Here is a 23,042-nt window from a genome sequence, read left to right on the forward strand (position 1 = left end):
GGAACTGTCAAGATGGCCAACATAATTCTAAACAGTTCACTATATTTTAAAATTCCATCAACATCTTTCAATTTTCCAATTAAACTCCACTGGGTGTCAATCCTAGCTGATTTTATAACTTCATCCAAGTTCTCTAATTGTAAATTGCTGTTATGCAGCTGTTGGAACTGTTTCAATTTTTCCTTCTTTTTAGAACTCCTTTCAAGATAATAATAAATATCAACAATGTGTTCATCCACATTTATTGGTAAAGAAGCTTCCCTTTTTTCAGCTGCTAAATTTAAGGGGTGACAGGTGCACCTCATAATCTGCAAATCTGAATTTTCCTAAGATGCCTGCAACACCAGTATTCAAGCCTACCAATACTGCTGTATTATCAGCACCAAGTGCTAAGCAATAATCCAGAGGGACTACATTTTCTTTTAAAGTTTTAATAATTAGCTGTGGTATATTAAAGCCTGTCAAATGTCCTTCTAAAGTGGGGACAGAAAGTAAACTGCACTCAATTTCTGAAGACTCTGGATTATAAAAAGAAACAACAATTGGATAGTTTTGAATTGGTATTATTGCTTCCATCCATAGAGAGGCAGAACGGAGCTGTTTTATTGCAATCAATAACTGATGATTTATTTTTCAAACTCATTTCTTTAACAATTGCACCTGTTTTGGTTCTTGCACTTGAATATTTCTTAGCGATCTCACTATCGGGAAACATTTTTCTAAATAAAGCTGCAGCATGATTCGATCCATTCAGTGGCAGGTTGTACTCCAGCAAAAAAGCAGAGAACAGACATTCTGCATTAATAACTTTTTGGTCCTCTGTTTCTGAAGAAAAATTTAATTTTCCGTTTTTTTTTCAAAACAACTCATGTTGTCCTTGTGTTTTTGTGTACGCAGATGTTCTCAAACATCTGCCCTTCCACCATGCGAAATAAAAAATTCGCAATGACAGGCAGTACACATTGCAAATTTATTACATTTCCTTGAGGAAATAATGGAAGGAAAGTCAACTGTGTAGGATTTTTGAAATGTACACGAGTATTTCACCTTTCTCACAGACATAACAAAAGATGATAATTTCTAAAACTATTTCCCGAAGGCATGTGTACTCACACAACTCAGGACAAAATGACCGAAATAACTAAAGAACATCCAAATAACAGTTTGCTTTGTCCTCATTGGCTAACATATGCCAGATGACACGCAGTGGAGCACGATGCCCATTGGAGAACTGGAGAACGACCTTTCTGGATACATATATGCTCTCACTCACAAAGCAGAAGTTATCTAATTCGCAAGGTTTTGTTTTAGATATAAGCTAGAGAAAATTCAACTGCTTTCAGACGTCCAAAATCACTTTTTTTTTTTTTTTTTTGTTCATATAACAAAGCATTAAGCCAAGTTCCATAAAAATCGTGAGAAATTTTAAGAATAAGAAAAAGTCGGGAGAAATATATTGTAAATCGGGTTGGCGGGAGAGTTGGCAACTCTGGATGGACATCGGAAACATACTTTCGCTTTGTAGATCCTTTGGCAGCTCCAGCATCGGAAACTCGATTTGACTTAATCGAAAGTTCAAGCTTACTTTTATAAAATTGCTCTAACAGTCTACAAAAAATAATAAGCCGGATCCAATTCGAAGATTAAGGAACAACACAATCTGCAACATTAACAGAAATAGATAATTTTAGCTTAGCTTATGCGTTGACGCATGTGCAGAAAGTTTGTAGCTGAGGTCCGGATTATGGAAGTCTGTATTAATGACTTTTGACTGTATCTAACTGATAGAGAAGGAATTAAATGCCAGCACCAGAAACATTTTTACAGAATCAGAAAGCAAACTAGTAATTAGCTAGGAAATTATCAAAGCTTTTTCATATAAAATAAGACACAAGGAAAAAAATCAGTTCCAAAAGAAGTAAACATATTGCCATAATGCTTTTACTTGAAAAAAGTTTATAATTATTTAAAAAATACTAAAAATAGCAATAATATTGATTAAGCTCTTCTTACCACTGGTAAATTTGGTGGTATTTGTTTCATTGCTTGCTGAATTTGCTGTACTGTCATTGCTGCAGAAAGACCTTTAACCTGTTGAGTAGTCCCCACTTGAGGATTATGCTGAACAATTTGAACTGCATTCATGGATGCTGAAAGAGAAGAAGCTGGAAGTCCACTTCCCTTAGTAGGAACCTTGAAAGAAAGTAAAAATTCTGCCTAAAACACATAATTTTTTAAAGTAATAATATAAAACAAATACTTTGTTATTTCAGATATTCCAGTACAATCTAACAAAACGTGTATTGCATAAAAAGGATAATTAAATTAGGAACCAAGTTGGTTTACAATATGATCGACGCATTTAAAAAAAGTACCTGGGTATTTACTGTGGAATATATTTCTATTCAGGATATTTTTACTCTTGTAAATTAAGGAAACTACCATCTTGTACTAATTCATGTCCACTTTTACCACATAAAAATTGTTACATTCTGATGGCTTATTAGCACATTAAAATGGAGAAAACAGCATTTAATGCAATCAATGTTTACCACAGGTAAAATATACTATTTCGAAGTCTTATTTGCACAAAAGAAGTACAAGCATTCGAGCTAAATCGGACCATACTCTAACCATATAACTTCCCCTCTAAAAACAAATCCAGAAAAATTAAGTTCTGTCTCTCCTTTTTTCTTTTTGTAGTAGACCAATTATGTATTTACTATTTATTATGCAGAAAGTACATACTTTTCATTTATTATATTTCATTTCAGAAAAGATAACACAGTTAAAAACAAATAAAATACAGTATGAAGTCCGAAATCTGGATGTCCAATATCCAAAATGATCTAAAATCTGGACCTTAAAGCCATCCAAAAAATTTTTCTTAGGAATTTATTTTATGCTTCACACATGTGTATTTGATTTTCCTTCCCCCGTAAGAAAACATGTGGAGAATTCATGTTCTTAATTTTACTTCTGCACTAAATAAAATATGTTATTGAAGTCTCAAACCAAAACATTCTGCAGAGAAAGACTGCTGATTTTACAACTACTAATATTTTATATCCCTGATGGCAATCTGATGAATCATTATTCATTATATTTTGCTTTCATCACTATATGTTTATCAACACATGACAACTTGAGTAATAACTCAAGCAGTGATGTCTACACATTTTTTTTTTTTTTTTAATATTAGGAATTGAATAATAAAGAGTATGGAAACCTTTTATGTTGACCTTATGTTTGGCGATGATTATTGATTATTTAAGTTCAATGCACTAAATGTTGACAAGGAAATATTACTGCACCAGAGATCGCATGGCCACATCACGTGGCAGAATTTAGGGAAGATGGAATTTTTGAATTTAGAGAAGCATCGAGTAAAAAATTAAGGGATGATAAAATTTTTAGAATTTAGGGAAAGCATTGGGACCCAAAATTAAGGGGTGGCAAAAATTTAGAACTTGGGGATGCACTTGGTAGCAGAACTAAGGATTTGCAGAGACTGCACTGGCTCTCAGTAAGCTTGAGTAAATATGGGAATTTATTTATTTAGGACTCAGATAAGCCTTAAGTATGTATGAGAGTTAGACATAAGTATAATAAATAACTAAATTAATACATTCTCAGTGTGCAATAGAACCATGACAAAATTTAACAGAACATTTTGTCACCACGCTACATAACCAATAATACATAGCAGACGCTGTTAAGTTAGGCTAAAATTATACTGATTTAAAAAAATTTCAGTTAACCCTTTGATGCACGGTGGTCGCACCTTGAAACCACTAATTTTCTAATTTTTTTCTCCCTTTCTTTCCGAAATTTTTGATTGAAAACCAATTGATTACTGACCTTTTACCTCTAAGTAACACAAAATGACAGCAGAATCATAGATTTTTTAGGTCTCAATACTTCAAATTGATGCCTTTTAAAATTCGGCTTCAATGAAACAAAATAATTTCCTTAAACAGTAAAAAAATAGCAATAATTAAACTGCATATATATATATAAAAAAAAAAAAAAAAAAAAAAAAAAAACCCTCTATATGTATGGCATTTGCTTTGTGGTTTCATGGCACAATCACTGAGCCACTAGAGCATCGTGTTACAATGCTCACAATCCTCTAGAGGCTCAGTAGTCATGCCTTGAAACCACTGCTCTTCACAATGGCGTTTACTGCTTTTCAAATAGGAATGTTAATTTTTACCCGGATATAGTTATGGGGCTTTGAAACCACAGAGTTATTTTATTGCTAAACAATATATGCACCTGCCCAGTGAAAATGTCTTTCTTTTCAAGAGATTTTTCTCTGACCTCAACACGCTTGCTTCTTATGATAGTATTGTGATTTTATAAATTATTTCATGTGGTTTAAATATAATGTCAATATATTTTGATATAATTAAAAATAGAAATCGCATATAAGTTTTATTTAAATTTTAAATATTTTGGGACGAAATACGAATGAGGAACAAAAGATCCGTACCTAAACCAAAAAGACCAAGCCCCCCCCATTAATATAAAAAAACCAAAAATTTCATGTGCCAAATGAAAAGAGACTAAATAATGCTGGACTGGACATATACCAGTAAAATGCAGTGTACATTTTTTAGCACAAGGGAGAAACCTCATAGAACAAAATACATGTGCGAAACGTGCAATATAGGTCTATGCATGTACCAAAAAGACAAAACATGCTTTGAACAGTGTCACCCCCCCAAAAAAAAACCAAGTTTTTTTTTTAATCCATTTATCTAAACATCTTTATTATATAGGTTCTTATGTTTTCACAGCTATAGAAAAATTACATAAATGTTTATTTTTTAATTTTTTCTGACGATTTGTAAAATAATGTAAAAAATTTACATATAATGCAATTCTTACATACTTTTTTTTTTTTTTTTTTTTTTTTTAAATTCACAAATTTCGTCATTTATTGAAAATGCACACAGAAAAATGTGAGTTCCCTCCTAACTACCTCAGCAAGTTTCCTAGACGGGTGCTGGTTTCACAGTGGGACCACCACCCACAGATTAATGGACAAGAGTAGATTTTTATAAATTCATATATTATTTTTCTCTAGGATCATAATATTCACTTTCTAGAGATTTTTATTTAAAAAAATTATAAAAATATCGCGCTTGTCAAAGGGTTAATATAGCAGATTGCGCTATTCCTTAACTTTCCAATTTGATCCAGCTTATTATCTTTTGCAGGGTGTTATAATTACGGCAATTTTATAAAAATTAAAGTCTGAACTTTCGATTATGTCGAAAAGAGTTTCTAATTCTTGAGCTGCAATAGGATCTACAAAGCAAAAGCATGTTTCGATGTCCATTAAACAAAAAGTGGAGTTGCTGCAAAAAAATGCATTTAAGTATATCCGCCTCAAAATTATGCCAAGAGTATGGCGTTGGAAAATCAACTGTATATGACATAACAGAAAAAACAAATTTTATTAATTTTTTTTGTGGATTCCGACACTCCACTCGCAATGAATAATAGAAAATTATTCGATATGCTAAAATGACGATCATGACAGAGTGAAGATTGAATGGTCAGACAGAGATGCAGCGACGGCGTGACATTCCCTTGTCCAATGCTAATGGCTTAAGCCAAAATGTTTTATGAAGAAATGAACTTAAAAAACAGAGTGCGCATATTCAACAGGTTGGTTAACCAAATTTACAAATTGCCATGGTATAATGGAATTAAAAATTTCAGGTGAAAAAGCTTCAGCTGATATTGATGCTGCTAAACTACTTGCAGATGAAGTCAATGAACTCATTAATAGTGAAATGTTATCTCCAAGACAAATTTACAATGCTGATAAAACGTCTTTTCTGACAATATGTACCACGAAATACTTTGGCAACCTCTACACAAAAATTCCAAAAAAATACATGACCTTGAGTATTTAAAGGAGTTAAGATTTCCGCTTTATATATCATGCAAATAAAACAGTACAGATGACACATGCGTTAATGTATGACTGGTTTGATAATCATTTCATACTCGAGGCTCAGAAAATTTGAATTAGGTTGGTTTACCTGACGACTCCAAAATTGCACAGATTACAGATAACTGTTCAACTCATATTTCAATTAAATTTTTAATGAAAGATAAGGTATCTGTATAATTCTTTCCTCCAAATTGTCTGTCCATCATTTCACCTTTTGATATTGGAATAGTGCACATGCTGAAATGAAAATATAAAGTAGCATTCTTAAAATCCCTGTAAAATTTCTTGAATAACTAACTGAAAAGCTACTCAAAGAGTTTTTGAAATATTTTAGCATAAAATCTGCTGTGTGGAGCATTGCAAGATCGTGGGAGAATGTGCCTTCAGATACTTTAAAAAATGCTTGACGTAAAATTTATAGCCAGCTACTATATTTTATGGTGAGGAGATGAAGATGACTGCCATGAATTTGAAGGCTTTCAGATATCACAAACCACAGGTGAAATTTTCCAATTAATGGATTTTGTTAAGAAATGTAGAGAAGCAGTAACAAATGGAGATGATATAAGAGAAGTTTTTCACTGCAATGACAATGCTCCAATTACCAATAAATTAACATATGGCGAAATCAGCAATGTGTTTCTAAATCCAAAAAATACCACTACCGATAGTGAAGAAAGTGACTCAAAGGTTACTGAAAATGCAAAAATTTCGCTTGAGAAGTTAGTCAGAATTCTCGACACAGCAACTACGGGACTTGAACAGTGGAACTATATAACTGAATAAGAAATTATGTCTGTCTATAGAATTGAAGAGAAAGATACTGCCACAAAAAAAAAAAGCAACTTTAACAATTTACATTCAAAGATATGTTTAATAAAGTACACAAATAAATATTAAGCTTTTTTCCCTTCCCTTTTTCTTTTTTTGTAAATTTTGATACCCATTAGATCATAAATGCTTCATTATTTCATAAATCACAATTTCATATTTTTATTTTGATAACTTCTACATGCCTTCTTTACTAGATTTAAGCTGGTGATCTAATATCTGGAAAAATCCCAAATCCGGAATCGCCTAGGTTCCGACAAATCCGGATTTCAGACTAGGTACTGTATTTTAATTTTGATAAATCAAAATGCAAAACATATTTTTTTCAAAAATACAACAATGAAATTAATTTCTATTTACACAGATCCTAAAAACTAAACACAGAATTTTGTTCCATACCAGGTTAAATCCACTAGATATAGCAGGTCAATTTACATGTCATATAACCTTCATTTAAAATTAATTTACCAGATTCTTGAAAACCTAAGTACAGTACAAAGTCTGAAATCCGGACTCGTTGGGACTTCGGCGATTCCAGATATTAGATCATCAGTTTAATGCCTGTACGAATGGATGTAGAAATTATAAAAATTAAAAATATGAAATCGTGATTTACAATATAATGAAGCACTTATGATCTCATGAACAACAAAATTAGGGGAAAAAAAATGGCAGCAGCTTAATATTTATCTGTTTACTTTATTAAACATTTCTTTCAATGTAAATTGTTTAAGTTGCTTTTTTTGTGCTAATAGTTTCTCTTTAATTCTGTAGACAGACATAATTTCTTATTCAATTACAAAGTTTCACTGTTCAAAGTTCTGTAATTGCTGTGTCGAGAATTCCGACTAATTTGCCAATTGAAATTTTTTCATTTTCAATAACCTCTCTGTCACTTTCTTCATTATTGGTAGTGGTATTTTCTGAATCTAGAACCATACTGCGGTCCGTTAATTGATTGATAATTGGGGATATGTCATCTCAATGAAAAACTTCTGTTATATCATCTTCATTTATTACCGCTTCTTCACATTTCTTTAAAAATTCAATTAACTGGAAAATTTAACCTTTGGTTTGCAAATCTGAAATTCAGATTTGCGACTACCATATTTATCAACCTCACTATGAAATATGCTAGCTGGCCATAAATTATGGCAAACATTTTTTAAAGTACCTGGAGACACATCTTCCCACAAAGCAGATTTTACGCTAAAATATTAAAAAAAAAAAAAAAAAAAAAAAAAAAAAAAAAAAAAAAAAAAAAATAACATGATTTAAAAAATTCTACTTTGTATTTCCATTTAAGCACACGCACTATTCTGATATCTATAGGCTGAATGACTGACGTACAAGTTGCACAAAAGACTAATATGGATAAATTATCTCTCATTAAAATTTTGAGTGAAGTATGAGCCGAACAACTGTCTACAATCGGGACGATTTTCATGTTATCAGGTAAACCAACCGAATTCTGTCGAGCCTCGGGTATGAACCGATTTTCAAACCAATTATTCATAAACACTTGTGTCATCAGTGTTCTTTTATTTGAAAAATATATAAAGGGAAACTCTTTACTCCTTTAAATGCTCAAAGTTGTGTATTTTTTCTGATTACGAAAATGTCGAAAACGATTTTCGTAATAAAATTTCCAATTACAGTCTTGCTTTGGAATCTTTGACAAGAGTTGGAACCTTTTCTAAAGAGGTTGCCAAGGTAGTTTGCAGTACATTCCACATGCTTTATCTGCAGAGTAAAGATCAAATGCGCATGCATAAAGCATTTTAAAAAAAATGTTGTTGGCAGTTTTAAGGTAAGAATTTTAGATCATTCTGGATATTGGACGTCTCCGGATCTCAGACTTTGTACTGTATATTATCTAGATGAAATAGCTAACAATCTTCAGTGGAATGTGCTTTGTTTTTGAAAATAAAACATATTCTCTCTTCACATCCTAATTATAACGTTCTGACAACCAAAAACTCATTTTTATAGTATAATTTAGAAATTAACTTACAATTTTATCTCCTATGCAATATGGAATTTGGCATAAGAATGTACAGATTTACACAGCCAACAACTTAATTTAAGATATAAATAAATACCTTCCTTTAATAATTTTTAGATACTGTACATTTAATATGGATTTGAATTTAGCGCAAAGTGGTAAATTCCATATATTTTGGCGTATAATTCAAACTTCAATGAGAGTTCTTCAATACAGATATAAATAAGTATAAAAGTAAACTCTATGGTTTTCCGGATGTCTATTATCTGGAATGATCTAAAATCCGACCCCCCCCAAAAATTGTATGCTTTACACATGCGCATCCGATTTTTCCTTCCATAATAAAATGTGTGGAGATTTTCACTTAAAAATTCCGATTCTTAATATCACTTAGGCACTAAATAAAATACCTCATTATGGAAAAAAAATCAAGTAAGCATAAATTTGTGAGATTAATAACTTGGCTTCAAGAATATCTGCTTGGCATACATCTCAAACCATATTTTATAACCCTGACGCTGACCTGGCAAGTCATTATTCATTATATTTTGCTTTCATCACCGCATGTTTATCAATACATGACAGCTTCAGTAATTACTCATGCAGTGATGTCTAAACTTTTTTTTATATTAGTAATTGAATAACAACAATCTTTTATGTTAACATTATGCTTCGTGATGATTTTAGATTTTTAAATGCTCTAAGAAATGTTGATGAAGAAAAATTCAACAAAAATTTCTTTCCATATGCTAAAAGATTACATTCAGTCTTATTTTAATTAAGAATAACTGATATGTTATTCACCATAAACCCAGAAGTGGCGACAGAATTCAGGGAAGCACAGAACGGCAAGATAAAGCGATGCGAAGTTTTTATGATTTAGGGAAAGCATTGGGATCCAAAGTTTAGGCAGGGTGAAAATTTAGAACTTAGGAAAGTGCTTTGTAGCAGAATTTAGGACCCGTGGAGACAACACCAGGCGGTATCGAGCACCGGCCCTAGATAAAGCCTTAAGTATATGTGGGAGTTTATTTATTCAGGACTCGGATTAGTTTGAAGCATGTGCTAGAAATAAATGTAGGTATAGTAAATAACTAAACTAATACAGTTCAGGCTTAATTCAGTACACAATAGGAGCAACACAAAATTTAGCGAAACAACTTGGCTTTCGTCGCCAATCTTGTGATGCACAGCCAATAATGTATAACAGATGCTATTAAGGTAGGATAAAATTATCTCTACTGATTCTAAGGCATCTGAATTAATGTAGCAGACTGTGCTGCTCCCTGACCTTCTAATTTGATCCGGCTCATTATTTCTTGCAGACTGTTATTATTACGGTAATTTTATAAAAATTAAGCTAGAACTTTTGATTATGTCGAAAAGAGTTTCCAATTCTGAGGCTGCCAAAGGATCTACAAAGCGGAATCATGTTTCGATGTCTATTAAACAAAAAGTGGAATTGCTCTAGAAAATGGATAATGGCATATCCATCTCAAAATTATGCAAGGATAGAAAGTCGACTGTATGTGAAAAAAAAAAAAAAAAAAAAAAAAAAAAAAAGAGAGAGAGAGAGAACTTTTTAAATTTTTTCTGGAAGCAACTTAAACAACTTACATTGGAAGAAATGTTTAATAAAGTAAACAAATAACTATTAATCCTTTTTTTTTTGTAAATTTTGATACCCTTTAAATCGTAATTGTTCTTTATTTCATAAATTACGATTTCATATTTTTAATTGTATAATTTCTGCATGCCATCTTATCAGATTTAAATTGATGATCTAATATCCGGAAAAATCCCAAATCCGGAATCACCAAAATCTCAGCAAGTCCGGATTTCGGACTTTGTACTGTATATAACTTTAACATATTATGATATATGGTAATTCATAACACATTGAATTAATATATAATTTTTTCAATAATATTTTGAAATCATCATGCCCTTAAATAATAAAATGTATAGTATGGAGGTTATCAGCAATTAAAAAGGGGCCATAGAAAAATTAAACAGGACAATACCTTTGCCAATTGAGTCAAATTAGCAGCAACTTTATTGCCTTTTCGAGCTTGATTTAAGAGTTGCTGATGCAATTGAAACTGCCTTAGTTGTTGATTTGTAATAGTAGTTGCTCCTTTTGTCTGGACTGCACTTTTCCCCTGTATTCAGTAAAAAAATCACAAAAAATAAACTACAGATATCATACACACATTAATATAAAAATACACACTTTAGTGCACTAAAACACTTTTTATCTGAACTAAGGGTGTAAAAACCATTTTAGAAACTATTTTTTATTCGAATAAACCAAGACAATTATTTTTGACAATCAGATGCACAAATAAAATCTTAGAGTACAGCTAAGTTTCAAGTAGCTTCCATAAATGAACATGTTTGGTCGCTGTTGGGAAAGCAATAGATATTGTTAAAAATGGGTGAATAGAATTTATTAGATCTTATTAACTTCATTAATGTTAGAGCTGGTAAATCTTGAATATGCTATAAAAAAGCAAAGAGCAAAGATGAGCCAGATATGATGATGACCCTGAATATGGACAATCCCAAACAAAGATTTAACATTAATAAAATGCTATATGTAATAAAATGTAACAAATAATTAAACATAATAATGATAGCTGAAGAATTAAAGCTTAATACAGAAACAAGGTAATAAAGAAATGGGCATGAGAAACATCTTTAGAAAATCTCTACTCTTTTCTCTCTTTCAGAGAAAAAATTTTGTCCCCCCCCAAAAAAAAACACTTTTGCCTAATTAGATAACTCTGCATATTTACATGAATTGTAAAATTTTTGAGATTTTTGACTAAACCCAAAATTAAAAGTTAAAAAATTTTTAATTTTGGGATTAGACTGATAGCCTACAGAATGAGAGACAACATGTATTCCAAAACATTCTGGAAAAATGGTAGCCCAGGCATGCTATCATAAGTGGAAACAGTCAAAGTTAGCATACAAACACAGAAGGGGAACACTTTGAAAACGACAGTATCCACTAGTTCAACATGTGTATTTTTTAAAGATGTATTCCAAGAATTAAATTAGCACACCTACACATTTTGCATTACTGAATTTCTCTTATATGAATTCAAATATGTTTACACATTCCATTTTAAATAATGAGTAATGAATGATCATGAAAGTTTCGAACAACATTTATGAACAACTTATGTTCCAATACTATTTGCTAAACAGATTTCATATCATTTGCATAACTTTCACAATACATTATTTTTGCTCACAACATACAAAGAACATTGTTTTCATTATAAAATATGTATTTACTTCTGAATTAAGAAATAATGAAAAAATATCAGTAAACAGCTCTGAATGACTGGGTTTTCAACTCCTGATTCTATGCTAATATTCTGCATTGCTTTGAAATCCAGTATTTGATTAACTTTCAGCTAAGCAATGTTTTGTCTGCTTTGTATATGAAAAACTGCCATATTACTTTTTTTGGGGGCCAAATTTTAAATTAGTAAATAAAAAAGAAATTTAAAAATACTAAAAATAATACCTTCAATTTAAAGATTCCGGTACTCCTAAATTATCTCTCAATGCAAAAGAAATGGTAAGTTTTAAATATAAATAATTATTTTTATTATTAACAATTTTATCTAGAAAGAAAATATCACAATCTACTGAAATGCATTCTTCACAATTTTTTAACTTTCTAATATTATAACTATTAAAAACTACCTGTGGTAAGCTGACATTGATATTAACTCCACCCATTGTAACTGCAGACACAGGAATTGCTACTGAAGAAGTTCCACTTAAAGGAGCAGAAACTGTCTTGACTAACGTAGCTGTTCCACCGGTTATAGAAACTTGTTGAGGTTGAACTTGCTGTAACTGAGCTTGAGATAATAACTGAGCTGTGGCCAACTAATGAATGAACATTTTAGGTTAACTTATTAGTAATTACAATTTCAGTAAATAAAGGAATTACATTCATTATTGAAAAACTGACCAAATGGTAAACTTAGTAACATGCACAGAAGTGATACATCTAAAATATGCTTTAATATATTCATATACAAAAGCATTTAGCACTTCCACTTATTTTAACTAAAAAATGTCATATATTAATAAATCCTTGTTGCACACAGAACCCGCTCCTGAACAGGATAAGTATAATAATGAAATTGATTACACTTCATTTTCTCAAAGTTTGAGTTTTACTTCACACACAAACCACCACCACAAAAAAAGGCGGGTTATTCTTTGATTTTTTACGATAAATTCCTAGAGGTTCTGATTATACATATCCTTATGATTTACATGATTTCTTTTTATATATATATCTTAATGTATGTGCATTATCTTCACTACTTACCAAGAAAATATTATGTATCAAAAATGCCATAATGTTTTCAATCATATATTTGGAATAGAATCATTTTAAATTTATACAGATGCTATTTATGCTACAGCCAGAAATTACAGTAACCAATAATAACAATGTTGCAAATTTCCAGAAGAATAATGTTAATAAGCTTTGTGTAAGAAAATGAAATTGAAGTTAATATGCATTTAATCAGTGAGGCATTTTAGCAAATTATGAATGTAGATTAGGATTTCTACTTTTTGTTGCATAAATCTAACCACTGTCATGCAAACATGGAACTGATATGCTAAGGAGGCACAGCGAAGATGGCAATCTATTACAATGACCCTGACACATCAATGCCTGAGGAGACAGAAATCTCTGTGTATATGGCTTATGTAGATCACATAACCACATAACATAATATACACAAAAATTAGTAGCAAATACAGTACATGCCCAAATATCTGATATTCAATGAACTGGAAAGCCCAAAATAATGGAATATTTTTGAATTTTATAAATTTTTATTTTTAAAAGGTAAAAATTAAGCAAATAAGAGATTCATAACACCGTTATACAGCATGAATAGAAACATGATTTGAATCAACTAAATCTGTCGCAAAACAGTACAATTTAGCAACAATAATGGATAAGCATGACGTAACACTTCATTTTTATATAAATCCAATTAATTCTTGATCAGTCAGTACAGATTTTGTAAAAAACAAGTTAATGGCTGTTTATCTTTTTTCAATCATATTTTGAAAAAAGTAGTAAAATTTTGGACTTCTCTTCAAGCGAACAGCATGCAACACAGCATATTCAAAATTAACAGAATCCTGGCATAAAAAGTGTGATTCATGTAAAAACAGATAAACGCTATGCAATGTGAAAAATTATGACAAGTTATGCAAGTTTTTATATGCTGTGCCCGTAACTTAGACACTTTGATTATCTTCTAAATTAAGACTGAACTGTTCCTTCAAACCTCTGCCAGATTAACTGGCACAAGTTTGGCAAGCTCTTTGACAATTTTCATGGCTGATGGAATTTTGTAATTGAACATGAAGTTTTACTTCTGGCTAACTGGATTTTTGTCTGTAATGCCTTTTTTCTCATGAAATCTAACATAATTTGAATGGAGGTGCTAGATATTCAAGTTGATAGCAAATAAAATAACTCTTTTAATAATTTTTCTCCCATTCATTTGATTTTCCTACCATCAACTGCATTTTTCATACACTCAAATATCTGGAATTTGGCATTTCCTGAGCTTTCCAGACAGTCAAGGTTTTATTGTATATAAATATATGTCATAACATCACCTGCAGCATCATGGAGTGTTTGCAAGGCAACCACTGTATCACCTATAATTAATAGTATAGCACAAATGTCTGAGGCTACAATGAAACACTACAATGGAATTGGGAACATCTACAAACTGAAAACAAAAAGTTGTGCTGGCATGATATTATTTTCATACACCATAATGCTGCAAATATATCTGGCTGCATGAGGATGATTTTTCTTCTTGCATTATTCATCATCATACTGGCTCAAGCTTCTGGAGCTCTAGCATAAATTATCATTGGAATGAGCTAGACTAACATCTAATAGACATACCTGATACTTTGATCTACTGCAGAATATTACAATTTATGGTGGGCACATCTACAATGTTTCTGTGGAACTACCTATCAACAAAACACTGAGTGATAGCATGCCACCTTCCTTTAACAGAAAGCATGTTTTACTTCTGTGATACATAAACTCTGAAAAGAAATGAAGCCTCATGGACAGCAATATTCTAAATTGCTACCATACAGTCTTTTTCACTCTATGCACAACCTAGTAACAGTACTTATTATTACCAAGGGTGGCAGCAATAACTACTGTTACTAGGCTATACTGATTTCAGGATGCTCAATTCATTCAAATTAATTGAAATTTTAATCACTTTAAATTCTCAATCTAAATACCAAAGCTCTATTTCATTAAATACCAATATTTTTCTTTTAATTACAAGAGAAGCAAAGATGCCAAATTTGATGAGTTTTGTAATCTGTCTTATTAAACAACAACTTGGATATTTCAGAATTTTAACCTTTTGACACGCCTAAAAGACATGTATGTTCTGAGTAAGTTGCATGTGCACTTGGGCTAAGCACACTCTCTTGTGAGTCGCAGGGGTATGAAATCTAGCATTTTAGGCTTAAAGACTATTTTACATCACCCCAGATAGTGCACCTTTAATGGTCTTTTGTTACAGACCATTAAAGGGTAAGCGGAAATTATCTGTCATTTGAACACATACAAGTTTGATTTTTTATATGAAACATTTTGTTGAGAAAAAGAAATAAGTTGTTGTTGTTGTTATTTCATTCTCACACATCTGCCTTTTCACATATTCTTTCATGACTGTTGCAAATACCATCACTGATCAGCTGGTACTATTTTAAAACATTTAAATGCATGCTTCCATTATCAAAATTAATATATATATATATATATATATATAGATTTTCTGTGAAATCAGAATAAGATTTTTGTTTTATTATAAGAATGTTTGGTAATTTCCCCCCTCCTTTCTGCATGCCTTCTGGGTTTAGCATACTCGGCACATATTCGAGAGCTCCAACTTTGAGTCCTGGCGAGGGCATTGCATATTTTTCACATTTCCTGCTTCAAATTAACCTAATGACTCTACAATAGAAAAATATTAATTTCTGATAATTACTAAAAACTTATAAGGGCCATAGCAAACTACACCGAACTACTTTGAGTCCTGAAATAAATTCTAATGGGGGGGGGGGAATTTCATTTACTTGGAAATGTCCTTAGAAATATAACTTACTTTACTGAAATAAGAAATAAAAATAACATAGCTATCAGAATTCTTCATCAAAATCGAACAATTTATATATATTATATATATATATATATTAAAAAAAAAAACCAGTAAGGAATGATTTTTAAAAAGTTGAAGGCATTTACAAATTCAGAATTTTCCTTTACCTCCTGTAAACTTCACTATTTTGAATGTGGTTTTATATTTGCGCTTGAAATGTTTCTTAATTTAATTCTTTTAATATGTTTTTATTTCATTTTACACCAGTTTTTTTTTAACTGTGTATGCAAAGGCAGTGTAACTAATCCATTTTTTCATGTGATAAAAGTTAATTTTAATATTATTTTTAAAAACATTCATTCAATGATTGCTGCCTACATTTCATTTGAATAAAAGTTTGGATTTCTGTTATGTTTGAAATGCCATTTAATGTTTGAGACATAAGATTGTTGACCACTGATAGTTTGACATGGGTCATATTCACGTTATTTATATCTATAAATAACGTGAATATGTGTCAATTTCTCTCAGAAAATCCTCTATGAAAGCAACCCATGCCTTAAACAGACAGTCCTAGTATTCTTTGCCCTAATCCGATGAAACAAAATAATAAGGCCAAAGTTATAGTTATTAGAAAAAGTGTTCGTGTTTTGAAGTACATCAGCAAATATACTATGATAACTGTATATTGGGATTCACATATTATACCATTTACCAATTCCCTAAATTTATTTTTTAGTAGGAAACAGACTGAGGAAATTGCAGTAATCTGCAAGGGGAAGAGCAATTAAAACACTTTCCACACTCGAATGCCTGGGACTTTGAACTGCGTTACAAGGCAATATAGACTGTTTTACTTTCTGCGGACAAAAGGGCACCAATCACCTCATACTCACGACTAGATGCTATTATTTCTTTCCCCCTCTCCTTAACTGCTGTTCAAAGAGCCCCCCCCGTGAAGGAACACAGCTAGTTTTCAAGCCCATGTGAAAACTCTAATACATGATATTGGTTATTTTAATGTAACCTACTAAAAAATCAGATCTTAGCTGTCTTTATTTATTTACTTACTTTTTAAAGCAAATCTGAACACTGCTTTTAGAATAATACTCAATGGACAAAACATATTTTTAGAACTAAATAATATGCTCAATTTCAATTGGTCTATTTTGCTGAACTTTTATTAGTTTATCATAATGAACGCAATGAGACACTCTTCAAATTTTGGTGAGCTGCACTTACAACATATTCTTTCTTACACAGAAGTCTATTTAAAGACTCACTCAGAACATTTCCAATAATAAATTTGCATTGTCATAATTATAAAATAAATGAAATTAAAAAAAATCAAACTATTCACATGAATTACCTGGGCTTGTTTTTGCTGTATTTGCTGACGTTTCACGAACTGGGTCATTTCTGCTTCTGTCATAGGCCTACCAACAGACTGCTTCATAGCTACTTGCTGTTGTGACACTCGCTGCTGAGCAGCTGTAGCAACTGTCAATGTTTGCCCTGAACCAACAGCTATCTTTGCAGATTGTTGAGATGCCTGCTGTTGAACAGTCTGCAATCGTTTCAAATGCTGCTGCTGTTGTTTCAGGGTTTGTTGTTGCTCCTAGTTATGATAAAATATGTTTAAGTTATTCAATGGACTACAGAATGTTCCTAAAATTTTTAAACATCTACATGGTGTGATTTAAAGATATAATGAAAGGAAGAAGTAAAAACTCTAAGTGCAGAATTACTTTTCCGAAAAAAATTTAATACAATTCTTATCTTTCTTGTCTTTAGTAACACTCATATTTCATTATTATTGCTATTATTATACATTAATTTCCCTATTTCATTTCTTTCCTTTTATACTGAATAATACACTAAAGAATTAAACTGTTAATTATAAAAAAGCTTTGAAGCATCTATCCACTTTAGATTACTACGACAGTTTTGGTAAAAGCACATGAACAACACAAGGTGGAACTCAAAACATTAATTTTTAATCTCTAATGTACTACAATATCACACTACCTTCAGATTATTATAAAATTTTCTACATGTTTATTACACTCCTTTTATATGGAGATAGCAACCAGTTGCAAATCCATTAAACCTCATGCAATTTATATATATATATAAACGTCTTCACTGTTAGTTAATCATATGTTAGTTCTATCAATATTCATGGAGCAATTTTTCATTTTTCACTATGCTTTCTAGCTGCTCTACACTTACAAAAATGCACTATTACCAACAATTATGCACTGAAGTTGCAAAATGATAAAAGTTATATGTACACAACTCAAAAAGGTATTTTAGTCACTGCACAAACACTGTATCCTAACAAAATAAATTATCTCACAAACATGAAATCTTTGTTGTAGTTCTCACATATGCAAAATCTAGTGAAAAAAGGTGCACCGACATTTTAATTATCAATCACATTTTTTTTCTTTATTAAAAATTCAAATGTCTCCAGTGGCATTTAATCACAGTAATATCCTCCCCCCTACATTTGACATTGCTATCCTGAACATCTTGCTCACATGATTTTATGTTCTGTTTCTTAAAAATTTCGGAAATTTACTTTTAAACTAGTACGCTATATTAGCTGTTTAATTAATTTTTTTTTAATGTTTGGGATTTTAATACTAAAATCATACAGCATATTAAATTTTTTTCTATGATTTTTAAATGGTAAATTTTTGTTTGAAATATAAACTGAAGTTTTTAGATTTTCTTTTTTTATGACACCCATTGGTCCAGACTAAGGGGAGGGGGTTATATGACATCAGACTAGTGAGAATGATCACATAATGTACACAGCAGATAATCGCATAATGTACTTTGACTAATCCAACAGTAAAAAAAAAAAAAAAATTTCTCATATAACATAAAAATCTTTCATCTCTTTCTGAATACAGTAACACAAAAATCTTTCATCTCTTTCTTATCAAGAAATGGATGAAATGCTTTTGTATGGCATGAAATAACAGTTTAGTAAGAAGAAAAATAAGCATTCTGTAGAAGTATCAAAACATGCAAATAAAATTTTATTCCTAAAAAATAAGTAATGCAAACATACTCGTTGTCTTATCATAGCATTCTGTCTTATTGCTTGTATTTGTTGTTGAGTGATGTTTCTTTGTGCAGCTGACATTTGGGGACTCAACTGATTAACTGCAGCTACAGAGGAAAAAAAAATATCATTATAATTAATATTAAAATAAAAATACAAAACTGTATATATATATATACTGCAATTTTTAGATATTGCAAAAAAGTTCACCAGATTATATTTTATTGCTTAAGGACGAATAGAAATGAATGATACTATTGCATATTATACATATTACATATAATAAAAGGTGATTAAAATGATACACAATAGACACATATTAATTATGAAATAACAATAATAATAAAAACAAGGCAAAGTGTATGATATATACATGACCTCCAAAAGTTAAGGGACAGCATGTTTTCTAAAGCTCACCATTACAAAAATGTCAGTAACATTTAAAACCACAGTTCACATATGTGACAGTAATGAAGTTTAAGAAAATATATGTAAAAACAATAGCTACCACTTATACTAGCTTATTTTACAGAAATGAATGCTTATATAGGTGTTGGAGAAAAAATGCAAAAATTGTAATTTTTGTTCATGTGCAATCTTCAGTTGTTATTACACTTTCGTGGACAATATCCAGCAGCTTCTACCAATGTCCAGAAGAAGTCAGCCCGATTCGTTGAAGTGGAAAGCGATAGGTCGGATGGAAATGAGGATGTCACAAGCTGATGCTGCTAGATGTCTCAATGTCTCTCGCAGTGTGGTTCATGGAGTCAGTTCGAATTCAGGGATTCTGCATCTAGAAGACATATTCCAGGCAGACCTAGAGTTACAACACTTGCAGGAGACCATTATTTAGCTCTTTTGGACCAAAACAGGAGTAACATTACTGTCTCAGCTCATGGCAAATCATTTAGTGGCAACAGGAACAAGAATCTCAGCTACTATAGTGTGCAGACATCTGCATAATACCGGTCTGTATGCATGACGACTAGTAGTTTGTGTCCTCTTGACCTGAGAACACAGATGCTGATGCTGCTAGACATCTCAGTGTCTCTCGAAGTGTGGTCCACCGACTATGGAATCAGTTTGAATCTGAGGATTCTGTGTCTAGAAGGCATGTTCCAAACAGACATACAGTTACAACACCTGCGTTATTTAGCTCTTTTGGCCCGAAGGAGGAGTAACATTATTGTGCCTCAGGCATGGCAGATCATTTAGGGGCAACAGGAACAAGAATCTCAGCTACTATAGTGTGCAGACGCCTGCACAATACAGGTCTGCATGCAAGACAACCAGTAGTTTATGTTCCCTTGATCCGAAGACACAGAGATGCCCGTTTGTGTTGCCCATCGTTCCTGGACCAGTTAACAATGGGCAACTGTTCTCTTCACAAACGAGTCCAGGTTCACATTAGAGAGCGATTCAGGTGGTAAGCTGATCTGGAGTCAACAACACAAAAGATACAACCAATCCCACATTGTGAAAAGACACAGTTACAGAGGTGGTGGAATAATAGTTTGAGCTGGGATCTCTCTCGGTGGTCACACTGACCTGCTTGTGTTCCAAGGAGGAACTTTGACCGGTGTGAGATATCGAGACAAGATCCTTGATCAATATGCCTGCTGATATGCTGCTGTTATTGGTCCCGAATTTCTTCTGATGGACAACAATGAGTGACCAAACTGAGCACAGGTTGCTGAAGAATATCTTGAGGGTCATGGTATGGAGAGGATGGAATGGCCAGCTCAATCCCCAGACCTGAATCTGATAGAGCATTTTTGGGATTACACAGGGAAAATCCTCTTCCAAGGTCATTAGATGAGCTTGAACATGGATTACTCCGTTTCTGGTCATTGCTTCCCATTCCACTCACTGGCAATTTAATTGACAGCATGGAACCTCGCTGCCACCAACGTATTGCAGCTATGGGTGGACACATTTCTTATTAGACCCATTTTTGTAATGTTACCACCACATTTTCCCCTGAAAAACTGTGATATACTGTTTTTCCAAGACTGGATTTCTCTGCCAAGAGTGCAATTTTTTGTTGTAATTCATGTTTGTGCTGATTTTAAGAAGCATTCTACGTTACATTCATTAAAGAACTGTTTAGTGAACATGTCCTGTAAATTTCTTGTTTCTATGTTGCTTCATTCTCAAATTAGAGACAAAAAACATACTGTTCCTTAACTTTTAGCGGGCTGTATATAAATAAATAAATAAATAAACACAGTTTAAGCTTTTATTTTAAAATGTATCTTAATACACTTACAACAGAACATTAATAAAGTTTTCACTTCAATAGGGACATGAAAAAGAGGTCTAAACGATATGGATAGAAAAGTTTTGGCATGCTGAAAATGTGATATGATCAAGTTACGGCAGAAGAAATCAATTTCATTATAAATGTACTCTAGCCTAAAAGCTAACAAACATTAATTTGCATCTAACATAAAAATGTGATATTAAAAATTTTCTTTTATATTATGTAATTTTTAAAAAAATGTTATGCTGCATTTTAAATGCATGAAACATACTTGAAGCAACAGTTGTTGCAGCTGCAAGTGAAGTTCCTGTAAGTCTCTGTGAAGCTAACTGTACTGCCGCTGCCGTAAGCCCAGAAACAGATACTACAGCAGGAGCTGTAGATGTACCACTAGCAGTCGTGGTTAGACCACGAACTTGACTAGCAGCCACCATTTCTTGAACGGCCAATGCAGTTGTTGCACCTACAGCTGTTACAGTGGCTCGTTGGTTTCGAAGATTGGCGCTAGTAAGAGCAGCTGCAATGGCAGCATTCTAAGGAAAAAAATGCACAGTTACACTACAGATTCTAATTTCGCTATAAATGTACTCTATCCTAAAAGCTAACAAACATTAATTTGCATCTAACATAAAAATATTATATTAAAAAAATTTCTCATGACTTCATAAACGTTTACACTTAACTATAAAAATATCAAGACTACCTCTAAAAGCTTAATTAATTATCAAGGAATAGTCCCATCAAATATTCTAAGACTACAACAGATGGAGTTTCAAGCGAAAATCTAATTATCTAAACAACTAAAAATTATTTAACATTGTACAACATCCATGCTATTTTTAAGAACAATAAAAATTGCATTCCTTTATACATAGTGCTAAATCTTGTTTGAAAAAGTAATAACTAAGATATAGGTAAATATGCCTAAAAGGAATAAAGCTGTTGAATTGCATTTATATAGATTTTCAACAAATATTTCACAATGATTTCATGCACCCAATCCATTTTTGAATGCAAGACTCAGTTCAAGAATAATGCATTTTTGAATTGAATGCCAGAATTCAATTTTTCAAGATAGACGTTGACATAAGTTATATTTCCTTGTTTCTAAATTTGCACATCATGATGCCTTAATGCCCAAAGGTCCCATAATATTATACTTATTACAAAATTTGTATATAATACAAATTTTTAACTACTAATCATTATTATAGTCACACAGTTAAAATTTGTTTCTCTTTACAACAGACTAGCATAGTAATATATTATTATATAGGAGTACAGTTGAACTTTCATACCTCCAATCCCTCAGGGAGGGGGGGGATTATTTCCCTACATTTTTGGAATTAAATTAATTTTATTTCCCTATAGCTATTTCAAAGCAATTTCTATGAAAGCCCTGTTATTTCAATTTTCAACTCCTGTCTACCCATACTTCTCAGAGTAATACTGAGGGAAGGGGAGTAAATTCTTTTCTCAATTTTGTGTGCTCTAGCCAAGCTATTCAAAGCATGCAACAACACTATGAAGAATTTTGATTCAACGTGAACCATTTCATTTCTTGGAAGGAGACACTTCAATAGCAAAATGTGAAAGTACAACATATGCTAAAATTGTGGAAGATATAAAATATTCATCTGAGAACAGTGATGAAGCAGTTCTCATCAAGTATATATTAAAAAACGTGATGA

The 23,042-nt window shown here is 31.8% G+C and overlaps 1 protein-coding gene across 5 annotated transcripts in view; it reads right to left on the reverse strand.

Annotated features, from left to right (window-relative positions):
* The window catches only part of dom (domino helicase), a 220,359-nt gene that overhangs the window by 15,299 nt on the left and 182,018 nt on the right, over nt 1-23,042 (reverse strand). For all 5 annotated transcript variants that reach the window (XM_085813136.1, XM_085813138.1, XM_085813137.1 and 2 more), the window contains 6 exons: nt 21,623-21,884; nt 19,095-19,195; nt 17,382-17,630; nt 12,531-12,719; nt 10,832-10,969; nt 2,014-2,193 (listed from right to left, as the gene is read on the reverse strand). In XM_085813136.1, the coding sequence (XP_085669262.1) occupies nt 2,014-2,193; nt 10,832-10,969; nt 12,531-12,719; nt 17,382-17,630; nt 19,095-19,195; nt 21,623-21,884 (1,119 nt within the window). The remainder of the gene's footprint in view (nt 1-2,013; nt 2,194-10,831; nt 10,970-12,530; nt 12,720-17,381; nt 17,631-19,094; nt 19,196-21,622; nt 21,885-23,042) is intronic.

Source organism: Stegodyphus dumicola, chromosome 3, assembly GCF_044657685.1.
Source record: "Stegodyphus dumicola isolate Sdum_Otavi_A_Nest chromosome 3, ASM4465768v1".
NCBI lineage: Eukaryota > Metazoa > Arthropoda > Arachnida > Araneae > Eresidae > Stegodyphus > Stegodyphus dumicola.